At 41.6% G+C, this 19,387-nt stretch overlaps 1 protein-coding gene across 1 annotated transcript in view; it reads right to left on the bottom strand.

The window, feature by feature from the left end:
* Positions 1-105: 105 nt before the first annotated feature.
* GRPR (gastrin releasing peptide receptor) overlaps positions 106-19,387 on the bottom strand; it is a 33,046-nt gene continuing 13,764 nt past the window's right edge. The window contains exons 2-3 of the mRNA XM_006218968.4: positions 8,379-8,730; positions 106-6,816 (exon numbers count right to left, since the gene is read on the bottom strand). Coding sequence (XP_006219030.1) covers positions 6,427-6,816; positions 8,379-8,730 — 742 coding nt within the window. The 3' untranslated portion in view covers positions 106-6,426. The remainder of the gene's footprint in view (positions 6,817-8,378; positions 8,731-19,387) is intronic.

Here is a 19,387-nt window from a genome sequence, read left to right as displayed (position 1 = left end):
GTAGATGGTTCTGGAACCATCTATGGGGCATATAGCCACAGACTACATTCATGCAAGAGCTATATTTTTTATTGAGCATTGCATACATGCATCTGTCCATTTCATAAGTTATGCTTTATTATATTAAGAAATAAAACACATTTCTTATCTTCTATGACTTGAATATTCAGTTTACTACACTGGATTTGACTTCATGTCATACAGACTAGGTACAATGTGATAGAAGCACTGGGAACGTTTCTTGAAAAATCAGAATACAATCAATAAGCACACTTCAGAGATAGAATTTTACATGGTCACACAGTTAAGTTTGCACATTTAAAAGGATCTGAATCACTCATATTATTATTGTGAATTTCTTATAAATAATTCATTACTCTAAGGAGTCTACGCAAAGCCAAGTCATGACATTATTTATACTACATACCACACCTGGAACTTGTTCTGAGTTATTTAATACAGAGCACATTTTTAATGCAATAAATATTTACAGTTAATAGTAACAAGTACAATTATAATTTACAAAATATGAGTCTAATATTTAAAACAAAACAGAAAATGACATTTAAGAAGTTCATGCCAGATATTTTTACAACTCACTGAATTGACCATTTCAACAAATTTTATTACCCAAAACCCTGCTGACTTGGATGCAAAAAGGTCATGTTAAAATCAGTCAAGCGCAAATAACAGAGAAAAATTTTTTGAAGAAAATCAGTTTTACTTCCTTAATGACGTACATGGTCACTATTGATATATCAGTATCAATAGCTAAAACGGAAGCAAAGTGGTGAAAAAATCTGAGTTCACAACAGGCCCAAATTGTATAATGTACTTTGAACACTAAAATCCTGGATTATACCCAAATTTTCAACCTTGTCTGGGAATTAATGAGGTGTTGAATGTGTGAGGTTATACTATCCATTAAAATGATTATTTTAAAAGACCATAAAATTACATGAGTCCTTCCATGGTATTATATTGCTCTGGGAATGAAATTTAAATTGGGGGAAAAAAAAGAAAATAATGTTATCTTCTACAATATGAGCTCAGAGAGGGCAGAGAGACAGTGCTGTCTGGGATTGTAACAGGGCACTTGGGGTTAGGCCCTCAGATACCAAAGTCTATACCTGAGCCCATGACTTGGTCCCTTAGTCCAGGAGATATTTTTCTATTAGACTCTATTCATGTAGCCTGGGTCTCCAGGCTCCAGGAAGCCATCCACGGTCGTATCTTACTCTTTGTGGGTGGAAGCAGGGAAGTGGGTGGTTCCACCTCTTCCTGAAACCTTTTCTCCAACTAATCCTGATTCAAAGAATGATGCCTGGACTGACTATTCTCATTCGGGGCCTCTCTCTGTACATGGCCCTTTGCCAAGGTTTTTTCCTCCTCGGTTAGTCATAGAACAAGGTGGGAAATTCTTCCCAGGGCCTCTGGTTGCAACTGAATTGTGTCTCTGGGAGCAACTGAACTAAGGGAATTCTATCTACCTACTTTGTACTGTATTTCAACCTCGGCCTGCAGCGAGTCCTTAACTTAGGTGCTTAGAAACATCTTCAATGCCTCTGTGTATATTCTTTGACTTTATCATGAGTTCAGGCCTTTGGACAAAATCTAGAGTAGGGCACAGGCCGGTCCATGAGGTCCAATGAAGTGAATTTCTCACATGGGTGGATCTGGGAAGCACTGCTGAGCAGTGGAGCGGCCGCGGACGTAAGAGAGATCCAGGTTGGCGTGAATACTGTCATTCACCTGTGTCGGGTCGCCTTGGGAGAGAGAAGGGATCTCCAGGAGCCTCAGCTTCATCTTCTGAATGCTCTTCAGAGTGCTTGTGAGGATGAAGCAGTGTGCTTAGCATCCAGCACGTCATCGGTGCTTGGCGAAGCCGAGCCCCTTCCTTCCAGCACTTCTAGAGCCACAGAACTCCATTCGGACAATGACACCATTCACTCCCTTGTGCCAAGTTAAACAGACTCACTTGGCAGGCAGCAGACTATCCTGTAACCGGGGAAGTGACGATCAGCGCTGTTCTCCAGTATCATAGAATGGGCCATGAGAATGAATGAGATCAGGTTATACTGAAATTTATGAAATCACCTTTTTGTATGTCAAATCTGGCCCAGTCTTTGCAGTTTCATGTTTCGGCCTCATAGTTCCATGGGCCTTTTAATCTAATAGTGGATGGTCACTAGTCAGTGTTATTTACAAATGTCCACAGTAAATGAAGGATGTAAAGCAGCTCTTAGGCCAGCAGGGGAGGCTTGGAATAGATGAGGCAATGGGTATAAAAGTGCTTTGTGGGCCATGAACACTAGGGCAATGCAAAGTATTGTTTGAATTGTGAACATGTAATATTTTAACCGAGGGGCTCTTATTTAAAGTTTAAAAAAAAATTAGATAAATTCCACGGAATGCATTTCTAACGTGAAGTTTCACATGAGAAAAGTTTGTTTTCAGTGTGCAATTTGTTGATTACTGAAGATAATGCTTAGCCCTCACCCAGAAGGGCATCTGGGAAGGCCAAAGTTACGGTTGTTTCTGTGTTGGCGCATGTGCGTGTTAGGGGGTGGTTGTTGAGATGGCGGCCAAGAGAAATGACCATCCAGATAGTTTGTTAGGGTTTGGTTTCATTGAATAGTTCATACAAAGCTTAGTCCCAGGAAAGTGAATAATTCCTTTGTTTTCAGCTGCTAATCCACTTTATGAAAATTCAGCCAAAAATTAGACAGATGTGCTCCATTTCTCCCAGCAACCCAGGGTTAATTCTAATTTTTTTTTTAATTAAGGTACTAGGGATTGAACCCAGGACCTCATGCATGCTTAGCATGCGCTCTACCACTGGACTATTTCCCTCCCCAATACTAAGCTACTCTTTAACAACAGCTCCTTCCTGATGTTGGTGTGAAAGGCACAAATGGCAAGAAAGTTTGCACTGCTCCCCTCATCTCACCACAACACAGTGTGTACAATTATTCAACTTCCATACAGTCAGCTTCCCAGGGCCATAGTTTCTATCTGGCTCCTAGGAAAAGTGACTTAGCCATCTTGCAGTCCACAGATAGAGGATGTCATTCAATTTGTAGTCTCCAAACAAAACTAATCACTATTACCAGAAGCCACTTGGTGCATGAACAGAGGTCTAAGCCAATAACCAACTGCTACTCTAGGCATAAACGAAGACTTTATAACAAATGTGCCCAGGTCCTGTGGAAAAGTTCATTGGTTTCTATTCAACGTATGTTTTCATAACAAGTTGAACTTGGTTCATGTGAAGCAGCTTCTAAGCTGTTTATTTATCTAAGGGTTCTCCATCCTTCAAGATTAAACCAAATTGTGGGGCAAAGTGGGAAATCCAGGGCTTGGCAATGAGGAGGAAGGCCAGGTTCAATGAGGAGAGAGGGTGAGGGCAGCCAGAAGGACAGAAGTTAGCCATCCACATTCATGGAGGCTCCTCCCCTCAACGGCAGGACAAGGCCCTGACTGCGCCATGCAGGGAGGATCATCTTGCTGCAGAACATCCCTCCTAACAGCGGCCGCACCTTCCCTGCCAGCAGCAGCCGTTGGTGGGAAGACTGCTTCCTTTATTGCTTAATCCATCACTGTTGAGCTGCCTGCCTCAGGGAGGCTCAATTTAAGATAGATTGAAAGGTAGTGTCTGTCAATTGAATAAACACAGATGGTTTTCCACAGCCAAAATTGATTTTTCCCCCTCACCAAAGATATAAGCACTAAACGTGATTATCTTTGGAAGCCAGGCGTGCAATGTCTTAGCTCCAGCCCCTGCCACGCTCTCCCCTAGCAGAGAGGTGATACCACATGGGGGCTTGGATCTCTCTCACCAAGATTATAGGTTCTGGAGGAGAAATAAAAATTTGACTTCCCTAGAGAAGGGCCCAGCTAAGTTCATCTGAAACGAAAGATTTGAGTCAATCCATCAGTAGACTCACAAAATAATTTGACCAATCCTAGGTTACTGGCTGGCAAAGGCCTCCTCCAACCCTTTCACTTAAGAATCTCAAAGAGGTGATAGGATTTGCCTAAGAACACAAAGCTAGACATAGACATTGATCTCCTGTTTATCCAGAAACTAGAAAGGAGGCCAGAGGCAGTCTATGCCATGGTGCTAACTGAAGGATAAGACCTACTCCCAAAATGGCTTTTGAAGCAGGTAGATCAGAGATGTCGAATAAGTCATGTTAGGAACCCAGAGTGCTATACACCTTAGCAACTAACCAGGTATGGAGTCACTCATACTCAAGAGTGTTGAAGCAAGCCAAGGGTAGAATTATGGAGTAGTCATTCAAGATAACAGGGGCATGGAGGTTGACAAAGGGTCAATAGCAAGAGTACTCTTTGTACAATGAGGAGATAGCAATATGTTTTTTTCTGTCTCTTTCAGCTCTAACTACAAAATATGACAAGCTAATGGGACATCATTCATACAAATTACTCCAAGCCATAGAATAGTCTTTTTCACCTTCCATTCCGCTAATGGGAACATAAGTGTAGAACGGTGGTTGAAGGATTTCTCAAGAGGAGCTGTTGCAAAGGTAGAAGTGAGGCAGCTGTGAGCAGGTGGCTACATAAGGGCTTAAGAGACAGAACTAGAAACAATGATGGAGCTCAGAGGATCTTAGCAATAGAAGGGACTGTCCTCTGATTCTAGAGATGAAAAAAATGATAGCCAAGGTCATACAGCTAGAGACAGAGTTGGGACATCAAGCTTAAAATCTGGTCCTTTCAGCTACACTACCTGTCTTCTTTCAAACTGGCCCCTCTAATTAAGGAGCGCTGGGGAAGCAGGTGTGTACAGTACATAAGTGCACGTGGCCAGTAGAAGTGCAGAGTTCACTCCAGCTCATACAACCATAAACACAGATCTTTATAACGGTCTAGGTCCTAACTTCAAAGCTCTGCAGACAGTGAGGGCCTCCTTGTATCAAGAAAGAAAAATCTTTTAAAATGTGCAGTGTAGAAATGAGAGCTAACTGTTCTATCTCACCTGGATAGAGAAAACCACAACTAAAACTGTCTTAGGGTGGGAGGGCACATTTGCAAAATTTGGACTTATCTGAAAGTGGGTTAACACGTTTGCAATCTGTCAGAATTGGCCTGTCCTTGAGTCAACAAAAACTTGACTCAGGATTTCTAGAGTAAGAGAGTCAAAATCCTTTACTCACTTAAAATGAAAAAGATTTAAGTCCAGTATTTTTCTGCACATGGGCTGTTTCCTAAATACTCTTAAGTAGAAAGTTAATGTAGCTGTTTTTCAATTGGTTCTTAAAGCTAAGAGCCCTGAAACTTTTTTACACATGTTCAGACAAAAACACATATTATTGGCATTGTATTCATTTCCTGCAACAGACTTTAGGTGAAGCAGACGTTAAATGTAAACGTGTTTCTATTTCCACATTAAATGTAAATGTGTTTCTATTTCCACTCGAACATGATCCCTTTCTTCTCATGTGAAACTACTGCTTCAATGTAGCAGACAATGACAGCCAAATAGAAGTAAACACATTTGGCTGAAAACCTATATACCAAACCAAACCAAACAAAAAAACTATACTTTATGCACTTAATAAATATTTGATGAATTTGATAACATGATCAGTTTTCCCCCAAAAGGATTTCTCTGATATGGTGGAACCGTACCATGGATGAAGATAGTTGGGTAACAGCAGAAAGGACCTCCATCAAGTTAGAATTCAGTTTGAGATACCACTCCACAGCCACATCTGGACATTGATACACATGTCAATGTGTTTGGTTGTGTTTTTGTCTTAAAATGAAGTGGTGAATGTTTCTCCTATGTCCTTAGCAATGTCTTTAAAAAACAATCAACACTCTGGGACTTGTTTTAAATTGGCTTCCAGTGTTATCAATTTGGGGACTGTCCCTTATCATGAGACTCTCCTGGAGTTGACTTTTTGTGCTATGAGTGTAAAAAAAGTTCCTTGGTTTGTGACTATAAATATTCCTGAACAATGACTGAAACCATATTTTCAAAGCTTCTGCTTAAAGAAACGACAGGGTGAAGTGTTTCACAAAGTGGACATTCAGTGTACAATTTCTGCTATATAAATCTGGCTGTTCATATAGTTTCTATGACTTAGTGGACCACATCTGGATATCAGGGTTTAATGCTTAAAATAATGATTTCCTACCTGGTTCCTTTTCTAAAAAGGGGAATGTGTATTCTACATTGGAAGTGTCATTCACAAGTTGAAATGGAAAACATAAACCTTGATGGGCCTTTCAAACATAATAGTGACCCATTTGGGCCTCTCCACAACCCACCTACACCACTTACGAGCCTTCCAAAAGGTCTTTTGAGGGTACAGAGACAATCAGAGATGCGAGGGTTCCTTATGGGTCATAAAGCAAAGCCAGGGGTCTCTAGGGGGGGCAGGATCAAGGGTCAGTCTAGACGTACCCCTCGTGACAGATGTTTCCATTGATGAGGCTGAAGGTGGCCACGGAGGGGTTGGTGCTCTTGAAGGAGGTCATGCAGGTGGTGCTCCTGCCGGTGCTGTGAGACCGGGTCATCAGGCTGGGCCGGCAACAGAGGAGCTGGGTGTTGAACTGCTTCCTGAAACTCTTGCTCAGCAGGTAGAGGGCAAAAGGGTTCACGCAGGAGTTGGTAAAGGCCAGGAGGCGGGCACAGATGCTGGTGACAAAGTGGAGCATGGAGGTGTCCACTTCGGAGTAGTGGTAGGAGCGGTACAGGTAGATGACATGGTTGGGGAGCCAGCAGAAGGCAAAGAGGCCCACGAACACCAGCACTGTCTTAGCCAGGCGCTTTCGGGATTCGATCTGTGGAGAGAGTCACCCAGAGAGAGACAGCGGGACCGAGGGACAGGGTAGGGGAACACAGAGACAAAGACAGGGAAAAGGAATTTGGGAAACAGACGGGCTCACAAAGTCACAGAAAACGAGTTCCATAAGAGAGAGAGAGAGAAAGGAGGGAAAAGCAACAGAAACAGAGAAAGCAAGCAAGTTAGAAACACAGAAAGGGAAAGGCCGGGAAGCAGAAATCAATGAGGTAGAGTACCGTTAGAACGTGCCGCTGAGAGCAGATCTTCACACAAAGTGGATTATGCGCTTCAGCGGACACACAATGAAATTCTAGTAAGTGCCCTCTTTTTCCTCAGGAGAGCATTGGTGCAGTTATCAAGCATATGACTTCAGGCCTTTTAGCTCCACAGTTAATAATTTCTTTTTCCCTCTGATGCTTGAAAAAGTTGCCAGCTTTGTTCTTCCTCAATGGCCAAAGCAAGGTAACTGCCTATTATTATCTTTTTTACTCTCAAGTTATTTCTGGTCTGTACTATATAGGAAGGGTCTTAGACCAAGCAGGCTGAGTATCTCCGTTGTTCCCAACTCCCTCTGCTACTGCAAGGGAAACATCGTTCTCATTAAAGAATTTGGGGTACAATGGATGTGCACTATTGAGAGGTCTTTCAAGCAGGGAGATAGTTTCACTGAGAAGTGCCACTCTTCCCCCCATAATTGAGGGGGAAAAAAAGAATTTTAGAGGGTGCAGCCCCCAACTGAGTCAGCTATACATTTTAAATGGATGGAGTCTTCTGCTTTTCCATCACAAATATCGCATGATCTACATTTGGACTAGAAGGCAAAAAACTGACAAAGAGGAGAAAGCCAGAGCCCTGGTTTCTACCATTTAAAGCCTGAGGGTGAAATCGTGGGGGTGATAGGGTGGGGGATAGGGAAGGAAGTCTAACAGATACAGAGGGCATCCTGCATTCTGGGCAACCTAGGGGTACATATGCTCTCTCTTGTAATCCTCCAATGGCCTTACAAGATAAGAGTTATGACCCTACATCATGGATGAGAAATTGACACTTACAGAGGGTAAGTGAGTAAGTCAGGAAGTCTGGATTTGAACTCACATCAATGCGAACCCATCTTAATCAAACTATTTCTTTTTCTTCAACTGGCCTCATTTTCCTGCCCCTTCTGCTTTATCACATGTGGTAACCCTCTTCGTATCCAAACAACGTGATTGGAGTTTAAAGAAGTCATATCCCTGTAAGCCTCAACATTTTATTTTATTTTTTAAAACAACACTTTTTCAGATATTTCTCAAAAAGAAACCCATACTCCAAATCTTTCAGGTTCTCAACACCTCCTAGCTTAGGTCTTTCATAAGAGAACTGGATTCTGAAGAACACCTGAATCCCTGGTCTTCTGCAGCTAGGCATTCCCATTTACCATCTGGTCGCAGATCACTCACCTCTTCTCATTGCAGAGTCAGGCGACGTGACCACCTAACTACTGGACTTGTCAGTGGAGTCTAAAAGGAATGCAAGGCATCAAACGCCCAAGGAGGAAATGAATCACTCCTAAGCACCCACCTGCTTCTTGATGTGTATGTTCCCTTCCACGGGTAGATTGTAAGCACTCTGGATCAGATTTTTGGCAATGAAGTAGTAGTAAACAGAGATGATGGACAGTGGGATGATGTAGAAGACCAGGAAGGAAGCCATGGAGTGGATCTTGGGGTGCAGCTCATTAGAGTGTGGGTACGGGGCACAGCTAATGAAGGTCTGGTTGGTGCTTTCCTCGTGGAAGGGATGTAGGTCAGAAAACACAGCCTCTGGGATGGCCAGAAGCATGGAGATGATCCAGATCAGTGCGGCTTTGAGGCAGATCTTCATCAAAGCATGGGAGGCTTGGATATCCATTGGCCGTACGATGGCTTTGTACCTGGGGCAGGAAAGAGGGAACATTCTGTGTTAAGTTGCCTAGTATTATTGTGGATGCCCGGGCTGGGACTAGGGTGAGGGCAGCTAGGCACCTGAGGTGCAATACTTAAGGAGGTGCTCATTCTCGGGTTCGACTCTGAACTCACAGTTGAGTGTCTCCTTAAATGTTGCACCCCAAGCACCTCGCTCACCTTATCCTAGTCCAAGCCCTGAAGGATGCTGTGCACTTTCTCCAGCAGTAACATTCTGGCCATATTCTCTCAGAAAAGCTGAAGCTCCTTTCAGTTTTCTTCTTAGATCATAGAAATGAATAACAAAGAATGTTTAACAAAGAACACAGGAACAAGAATGTTGGCTTTTTTTTTCTTGGCAAAGCCTTCATTTTGAGTATTCAAATGCAGTTTAGGAAACCTTTAGTCACCAAGTATTTACATATGCCTCTTTTCTTTTTCAAAGGTTGCAGAACAAACAGTTTGCTGAAAAAGTTATACACAAGAGCATCCCCGTAATTGTCAAATTAATCTTCCCCCTGCCCTACTTTCTTTCAGCCTCATCTTCTCTTGTAGTATTTAGATCCTTCCTGGTTTCCATGCTGCTACCTGTGCCCCTGTCTTGGGTTGCGTGCTCTTGGAAGCAGACACTGAGATGAAGTCAGGAGGACAAAGAGTTTATCATTTAGGAATACCAGTGGGGAAAAAGGGAGGAAGCAGGACTGGGCAGAGGGAGCTGTCAGACCCTGATGCAAACCTGACAAGGTTTATACCAGTGAAAGTGACCAAGTTTGCCCAGAAATTTCCCAGTTTTAACACTGAAAGTCCTATATCCTGGGAAAATTTTCAGTCCCAGTAATCGGAACAGCTGGTCACCCTACACTAGCCCAATGGGAAGCTCAGGAGCAAAGACTGCCCAATGGAGGGAGGAGTCCTATCTTGGTGGAAATGACCAAGCCGGTGTATCACCACCTTGCTTGGTCATTGGTTGGGGCCACCCAGAAACAGTCTGACCTCAGTTACTACCTGGTTCTGTCATTGGGCAGGAACTGCCCAAGAAGAACATGACCATAGCTTGAAACTGAAGTGGACCCAGAAGGAGCCGACAGCTGGAGGTGGTGAGCTAACCACAGTCCCCATAGTTGGGCAATGAGTCTGTTCTTCAAGGGAGATCTGAGCAGAGTATCTCCATGTCTGGTACAACTCCCCATACAACACATAGCATGGTGGGCTGCACACCTATTTTCTGTCTGCTTGTCTGAGAACCCACAAGAGGATGAGCCTCTGGTGGGCAAAGACTGTGTCTTTTTCTATCTTCATATCAGCCGGTACTGTGATCTGCACACACTGTACAAACATTTGATCAATTGTGCATGAGCTGCTACAGTATGGAATTTGATATGAGTTGGGACCACACAAACATGAGGGTGTTCATTGCTGAAAGTGCTATGTTAACACTGGGTTCTGCCTCTGATACTCTTTTATATAATGGACTTCAGTGACAGAGGAACAGTTATTTCCACTTGTTTCCATGTTAATTAAACCTCCATTGAGTTACCACTCTTGGCTACACCCTGAACCCTCACTCACTTTCTGCCTCCCTCCAGGGAAGGGGGAGTGAGTTATTAAGTGGCGAGTTTAGGAAGCAGAACCTGGCGTGTGCACTGGGCTCAGCGAGGCCTGTGGCTTATCTAACTGTCCCTGACTAGGGGAATGGCACATCTAATATAGGATATCAGGGTGTCTGCAAGTTCATTACTGCTATGGACCTAAGTCCTAGTTGGACCAGGGTGGATACTCAGTCATCTAAACCAGTCAGTAGACTGCCTGGCCAGCTACTAAAGAGTCTCTCTTTCTCGTAAATATTTAAACTAAAAAACTGAGAGGATATAGTTAGTAATCACAGATGCTAGAAATGGAAGATTATGATGTCAAGGAAAATGAATAAGCAAAGTAGGTAGACAGAGAGAAAGAGATGAATGATGTAGACATAAAAGAAGAAGCTGAGATGATGCGGCCCTAAGTCATACAGAGGGTCCTTGGTTCCTGGCTCATGAACTACATTTGAATGTTCAAGAAGTCTCCTGTTACCGTCTTACAATTCTCGCATTCCCTTTTCACTTGAGTTAGTTTGAGTGGCCTCCATCTTTGTCAACAAAAGAACTTTAGAACAATTAAACATGATGGTCATTTAAGTTATCAGATTTTACTTCCATGATCATTTTGCATAGGTCTTCCCCCACTTGCTGCCCTCTGAAAGAATGAGCTGTCAACATCTGGTTGTACTCAAGAAAGACTAGTCTATGTCCTGTTCTTAAATTCTCCATCACTTCCCTGCCTCCCTCCTTTCTTCATACCCATTCCCAGAGTCTCCATCCATTTGAATCCTATCCTTCCAAATTTCAGCTTCGAAGTATTATTTTGAAGATTTGTTGACCAATCTAGGCCTCCATACTTTCCATTCCTTTTCCCAACCTGTCTAATTTTACTCTTCTCGTTTCGTGCTTACTATGCACTATCTTGAATTGTTTGCTAGCTTTCCATGGGCATGTCTTTTCTACCTAACTTTCTTATAAGTTCCTGAGGTCAGAAGCTTACATCTCTTCCCTTCTTTCCATATCACTTAAATGCTCCAGGTCCTCTGTTCTGCATATCACTTATTTCAAATAGAGGCTCAGCAAATACTTGCTAATTAATTGATTAATAACATGTGATTTGCAGATGTGTCTTTTATTTTCAACTTCTCACAAACAAGCAAGAGCAGATTCACTTTCACACACTTAGTAAGAATCATTCTTCCACAGACTGACAAATTCACTCCTCTGATACTATAGGGCTGAAGACAATTGCTTCCCACTTCTGAAAACTTGTGTGCTTCATTTTTCTCATGCAAACACTGCAAAGGTCAAAAAACGTTCTCTGTGCAAGATTAATGTGTCAAAGGGATTCTTGGCAAGTGGAAGTAGCTGGCGTCCAAACCCAGGGTTGGAAACCTTTGCCCACAGAAAGGTATGTCTTTTATTCAAATACGGGCAGTTTATTTATTTTTAAGGATACAGTATTTCAGCCCTTATTTGTCCATAATTACCTACTGAAGTCTGTAGCAATTGTTGAACAACAAAATTTTAAAATCTCCATTACAATACTAATGCATACACTACCTGGAGAGGACTGAGAAAATGAAATTAACTAAAATGGTCTTGAGGGTAATTGACACACTGTCAGCATTTAAATTAGAATCCTAATACCTAATAAGATTTGACAAGACTATTAAACACTGGCTTTATTCTCCCCTAAGAATAACGCCAAGAACTTTTCTGAAGAAATGTGAGGCAATTATTAACTGGTTTGTGAAATGACTATAATCCAGAGCAGTGGAGTCTTCTCTCCTTTGAGCTCTTACTCTGCAAGTGAAGAGCTTGCTGATTCTGGGTGCTCATCTAACCGTTATCTTTAAGTATGTAACAGATTAGTCATGCCTTTCTGTTCTTCTCTCTGGGCCAAATAAATACAATGTTCTTTTTCACTCCTTCTTAATATACTCCAGTTTCCTCTGGGCTCTACTGTGAACTTGGAAGCAGAGAGATCTAGTTCCTAATGGTGATTCTACACACTAGCTTTATGATCTTGGATAAATCATGGACTCTTTGCACCTAAGTATTCTCACTCCTGGACAGGAGGTAATTCCTGCAACCTTCAATGTAATAAATAACTGATTCAGGCAAAAATGATAAAACCAGAGGGAGAGGCTTTAGGGGAACAAGATATTCACAGTCTCGAAGAGTCTCCCCACGGATTACTATCTAATTACAAAGGGAAAATGTACCTTTATGTTGGGGAGATCCAGAGGTCACCCCTCTCTCTAATCAAGTGGTCAAACCCCACAGTGAACTTCATCAGGCCAAGCAGGCACAAGGTCTGGGGCCCATGATACCTTTAGGGGCTCAGGAAAATGTTTTAATTTCTTTTAAAATCAGAAGAAAAAAATGAATATAATGCATCTTGGATTATATTTATAATTGTGCCAATACAATTATAAAATATGATTTTTAGTATTTTTTATGGATAAAGGATCCCATGAAGGTAAAAGTGCAAAGGGCCCAGGAAATTTGTAAAGCGGCCCTGATCAAACTTAGCATCACCAGTAGCAGGACAATCTGCAATCATGTGCTTCCTGATGCAAAGAAACGGGAAGACATAACATTGCCTAAGCAGTATTCTTGTCCCCAATTTTTCACTTGAATCTAACTAGGAGGAAACAATCAGACAAATCCAATCCTGGCACATTCTACAAGATAACTGGCTTGGATTCATCAAAACAGTCAACACTGTTTTTTCAGAAGAATGTAGGGGAGCTACTATTCTACCTTAAAAGAGATTAAACAAATATAACAAGTAGTCTTTTTCACAGCATTTACATATGTCAAAGCATTATGTTCTATACCCTAAACTTATATAATGTTATGTGTCAATTATATCTCAAAACAACTGGAAAAAAAAAAAGAAAGATATAACAAGTGAATGCAATGTATACACCTTGATTTGATCCTGGATTTAGGAAAAAGAAAAGCTACAAAAGATATTTTTGGGACCATGGGGGAAATTTGATTATGGGTTACATATTAGATGGTACTAAGGAATTATTGTTAAATTCATTAAGTATGCTAATGGCATTGGGTTTTGTAGAAGAGTGTCCTTGTCCTCAGGAAATACCCAGTGATATACTTAGGAGTGAAAGTTCAGGATGTTTGGACCTTACTTTCCAGAGTTCAGCAAAATAAAACAAAACACACACACACATACACACTAGAAAGTGAGAACAAAGTCTAGGAAATCTTAATTGTGGAATGTGGGTGGGTATTATACAGGAGTTTATAAACAGGCTGGGGGGGAAACATACACTAAAATACAGAATTTTAAAAAGATGAACTAACAGTAAAATAATTTTAAAATAATATGTTATATATTTTATTAACAGTATACCCTTTTGTCATCAGAAAACTTTATTATAACTATAGTGTGACTGCATGAGTCATATCTGATTAGCGCCTCTACCAAGAATGAGGGAGTTGTCTTCTCTGTTATGTTCAGATTGGTCTCTTGAACTCACAATTTTTATATCACCTACAGTCTGTGGGGGTTGGTTTTGCTCTGGTTTGTTTTGGAAGGAATATTTTTAAGCCACTTGTCCATTTGGGGAGGTTAATTATGCACAAGCATGCGTCAGTATGCAATGCCTCTCCATCTTCTGAAAGTGCAGGGAAGAGTAAGGTCACTGTTGATACCTGTACATGGTGGGACCCCTACTTCTGCTGCCTGAACTATAGACAACAAGGGATCCTCTGACGTGGACTCGGTGACAGGGACAGCTTCAATATGGATACTACATAGTATTAACTTTTAGTTCATCCTTCTTTTTAAATAAAAATCAATATAAGTAGACATGAACCCCACTTTGGGGTCCAGTGTCCCAGAACACACTTTCCAGAAAATTTAGCAAAGGTTTCAGGGGGCTTTCTAAGGGTCTGCAGTGAAGACCTGTCTCTGGAGGAAGCAAGCTTTAAACTCAGGCCAGGGCAGAGGATCTAGATCTACCTTACGAAGTGTAATCATGCCTTTTCTTTTTCTCAGTTTCTTCAGAGAGATTAAGATATAGATCATGGATCCACCCACCAACCCTGAGGAAAGTCCTGAAGTCACCTTTTTGTGAATCAAAATTTCCTCTCCATGGTGTTCTCTTCCCATAGAAGCCCACTGCCTCCCTGAGATCAAACCCTTCTTTGAGGAGGGGAGTGCATGTCAGCCTTTCTTTAGTATGGATTGAAGTCAATGAGATCACCTTCCTTATGAGAGTCCTACCTCTGATTATGGAAGAAAGGCTCTGTTTCCCAATAAAGGCATTTTTCTTTATTTCTCCAGCAGATGGAGGAGACATCTGGGGGGCAAGGGCTGCTGGCAGTTAGACCTGTAAATATTTACTTTCTTCAAAGGCTTACTTTACAACTACCATGTGGGAATTTTTTTCTTGTAACAGATTGCAGAGGAATAAGACCATTCTGTACCTGGGTTTCAGTTAGATTGAGTCTGTTAAGAACAACAACAATAATAATGCTAAAACTTACTGAGACTTTCTATGGATCAGGTAACTATGCTATGAGTCTTGTTTAAATTGTCACTTTTTATCCTCACAACAATTCTATGGGGCAGGTACTAATATTATTGCTCTTTTACAGATAATGGATTAGGCAAAGTAACTTTTCCCAGGCCATCAGTGCTAAGCATTGGAGACAAGATTTGAGCCCAGGCAGGGGCTGTCCCCTAAGTCTACACTCCTAGGCCCTGCTGTTTCCTATCATGATGGTCCTGTGGTTGACCAGGTAATCTGGTACCAAGAGGGAGACACCCTTACAAATGGAGATTTTCCTTATAAATGTAAACATCTCTCATAGGAGGGTAACTGCTACTCAGTTTTTAGATCTTCACCTCTGTCTGCTCTCTTAAAAATAAGCAGCTTAAAATAATCCTTGGGCCAAAGAGGCACATTTTGAGGTGGCAAATTCTGCTCCCCTTCACTGGTATTGGAATTAAGGGAGAAAACCAAAGAAATGATCAGAATGTCTGCTCCCCACCTGCTGCAGCCATGTTGAAAGTAGTGTATTTCTGGGCAGACCCAAAATTCTTGTTCTCCCTTGAGTCTGTTATACTTAATCTCCTGCCTTTTCACCCCTATATACTCATCCTGAGGTTCTTCATGGCCTGAGGCCTAGAGTGAAGTCTGGGCTCTTTCATATATTCAGAGGCCTCAGGGCCTAAAAAGGCCATCTGAATGAGACCCTGGAGCAGAGGCAAAAAGGCACCAACCAGGGAAGGACTAAAAACCAAAGGCTGGAAGGAGGCTAGAGAAAGAGTCATTGATGCGGGGAGGGTTTCAGAAGTACAGGTACTGGTTCTGGGATATAAGGGATGTAGAAGCTGACGTATAAAACGGGAAGAGAGATGCAAGCAACTGGTGGACATCTGACGGTGCTTTGGCAGAAAGAGTTGAGTAACTATTGACCCCTGGGCCCAAAATGGGTTTCAGCAGGATGATCTAATTCCAAAGCTCAGCGCTAATCTTGTAAGGGAGCCCGTCAGAAGGGGTATAAGCAAGATGAAATATTACAGTTGCCAGTGGGTATGTTTACAATGACAAAGGAAAGCAGTAACCCAGGTAAATTTCAGTAGATGTGCAAACATCCTGGCATAAGTTGTTTGTAGGCCATTCCTCAAAAATGTTATGGAGGGAGGAACATATATTTATAACTTGTTAGACTTTTTCAGCTATTTATGAGCCAGAAAGTTTGAAGAACACTTATAAATCCCATCTGCAAATTGAAGTTAGACACAGTCTGCATTTACTCTACTGCGTGGCATAGAAGATACACAGAGAATGGGGAAAAATCACAAAGACAGAAAAAAAAAATCACCTGTACTCTAGGGTGGAGGGTATAATAGACTCTGAGTCATAAATTGTCATTCACCTCCAGAAAGACCTTGAGACAACGATTTAGGTGCATGTAGTTTATTTGGGAGGGGCTCTCTGGAAGCACAGCGAGGGAGTGGGGAAGTGGGGCAGGGACGGGATAGAAGGGGACCACGCAGGGCACCTGGAGCACAGGCCTGCTGGGGACCCCCTGAGAGACTGTGGTGAGCACATTCTGGAACTTGCCACCAATGGGTGAAGAGGCTGGGGTTTTTACCCACCAACTCCCATCCCTCGTTGGTTGAAAACTGTCCTGTGGTGTTAATTCTGGGGCACTCCGGCCTCTGCCCCAAACCTCCCCTTGGCCAGGATCACCCTCGGCCCGAGAAATACAGAAAGTCCAGGTCTGTAATTGACCTCCAGGGTCCACCAACAGCATCCACTATGTTCTTCTCCTGGTCCAGTCAATTTACCAAACATATATATAGAAAATGAGACAATTTCAGTTTTTAAACATATTTCAAATTATTGGGGATAAAAATAGAAATTCTAAATTCCTAAATTATCTCAATAAAATGCATTATCTTTTTTTTCAAAATGAAAATCATGACAGCTCAAAAATATCACCATGGCATATGAATCATTGTGTCTAATTATAACAATTTAACACCACCATATTTAAATAATCTTTTGTGAGAGGTTTTATACATGGGGAAATGGTGACCCAACTGTGTGGCTTATTGAGTCTCCTCACCCGGGGGTTGATCCTGGCCATGTCAGGGAGGTAACGCTAGTGGTGAAGTAGCCCAGGACAGGGAGAGAGAGGGACTGGATGAAGACTTGGAGCCACACTGTGTTCTACTCCCACTTCCACAATTAGCTATTTGTGTATAAGCATGCTGTCTCAGTTTCTTTTTATTTTTTTAATTTTTATTTAACAAAAATTTCTTCACACTTATTGTGTGCCTGGTACAACTCCCAACACGTTTCAAGTGACTGTCCACTAGAACATCAACTGGTTGAAAGGGAGCCCTCTTGGCTCCCTTATAAACATAAACAACAATCATGTTAATGGTACACTCACTCTTTTGATTGCAAATTCTAACAGCTCATAAAGAAGTCAACATATTTTTTCACCATTATAAAACACATTATAAAAGTTTACCATTATAAAAATTACAACACTCCTATGAAATATTAAAAGTAAATACACTTATTCCCTTTTTACAGATTAGAAAAGTGAGGCCTGTAGAGTAATTTGCTCAAAGTCACACAGTTGACAATTAGAAGACTCAGGGCTCAAACTCAAGACATCTTATCAATCAAATTCAATGCTTTTGAATTTACCCTCATTATGAACAGTTCTTTATTAAATGTGAACCTCAAAAACATAATAAATGAAAGACAGAAAAAAAGAAAGAGAAAAATAAAATGAAAGAAAGAAAGGAGAGCTATTGTTTGAGTATGGAGTTTCAGATTAGGAAGATGAAAAAATTCTGGAGATGGATGTGGTGATAAGTGCACAACAACATGAATGTACTTAAGATCACTGAGCTGTGAACTTTAAAATGATTAAAATGGTAAATTTTATGTTATGTATATTTTGCCACAATAAAATTAAGAAAGAAGGAAAGGAAGGAAGAAGGAGGGAGGGAGTTTGTAAGTTTGTCACCCTGAAACTTTGGGGGTATCTTGAGAACCAACTGGAAAAGTTTGCTTAGAGTCAGCAAAGACGTCCTCCAGGAAGGCAGTCTAGAGGCAGTTAGTTCATTTGAATGACTTTTTTCAGTTGAAAAGTTTAATTAACAGCTCATTGTAGAAATTTAGACAGAGAATTCTTAGAAGAAGAAATCATCCATAAACCTTACATGTGATGTTTTGATGTCTTTCCTTCCAATATTTCTTTGTCTTTTATACAGAATCCAGAGCATACAATTTTGTATCTTTTTTGAGGATCTATAGCCTAAGAGCATCTGCCTCAGGATGCCTGTGACCCCTCTAACCAGCAGGGGCGCTCTGCAGATGCCAGCTGGCTTCTCTGGGCACCATGTCCATTCAGCTCTAAGGAGCCCCTCTAGTCACTAGAGGGTAACGACCCTGCTTTCACAGATCCCTCCTGGGATTAGCTCCAGTGCAATACATCCTGTCTAAATGAAATGAAACATCTTCACTCATGAAAAACTAGCACTTTTAATAATCAAAAACATGTCTTAAGCACCTACTTTTGCACGGCCCTGTACTAGGTACAGAAGAGGTCAAAAGCAGCATAAGCCCTGGACGCTTAGTGACATCTTCTCTCATTCCATCCTGGAAATTAAAAAGGCTCATGCACCCTGCATCACAGGACTATGAGTTTCTTAAGGGTTGAGTCCATGTCTTGTTCATTTTACGCCTATTCTATTTTTTGAATAAATATATAATGAAAACTAAAAATCTAGAACTGTGCACCCAATTTGTCTGGCCTGTAATGTCTTACTTTCAGACAAGGAAATGGGTTCATGATGCTCAAAATAACCTATACCCCCGCTGACATGCTTCTAGCCAAACCCTCCTCTTAAGTCCACTTGCCCCAAATCACTCTGGACACCAATCTTATTAGGCTTTTCCCAGGAGATCTCCTGTAACCCAAATACTTCCTACTTCTCTAACCATTTCAAGCCCAGAAGAATCCCTGGGGGTACTGAGGAAATGATTCTCCCTGAGCACAATTCCTCTTTTTAACAATTTTTAAGTGACTTGCTTACATGAGCCTAGCATGAAAAGAGCTTAGAGGAGGCAGCACCGTGCCTGATGGTGGAACATTAGAGGAGGTAGTGAGAAGCACAGCATCTGTTTCTATCTTTACTTCCCCAACAGGAAGGCTCTGTCCCCATGCCCACCTCCCATGGGAGCTGGAATCCAGCTAAGCCTGGATTTAAAAGTCCCATTTTCTTCATTTAAACAACTGTTAGTGTCACAGAGGACCCAAGGCATGCTGGAAAAGACATGTGGCTTAAAGATGTTGGCTTGACTCAGTTTTTTGATGATCCCAAAGCTAATGTGCCTGATATGATACCAGAAAGCATCACACAGCCATATGACCTGTATTTTTATGATATCACCTAGGAAGTCTGTCCTGGCTAACTGGACAGGGGTCATGGATTCCCCTACGTCCCACTCCATTTAAATAGGGAACTCTCTCTGCTAAATGACCACCTCAGCAAGTG

The sequence above is a fragment of the Vicugna pacos genome, chromosome X, assembly GCF_048564905.1.
Source record: "Vicugna pacos chromosome X, VicPac4, whole genome shotgun sequence".
NCBI lineage: Eukaryota > Metazoa > Chordata > Mammalia > Artiodactyla > Camelidae > Vicugna > Vicugna pacos.
This window is presented reverse-complemented; position numbering and strand designations above follow the sequence as displayed.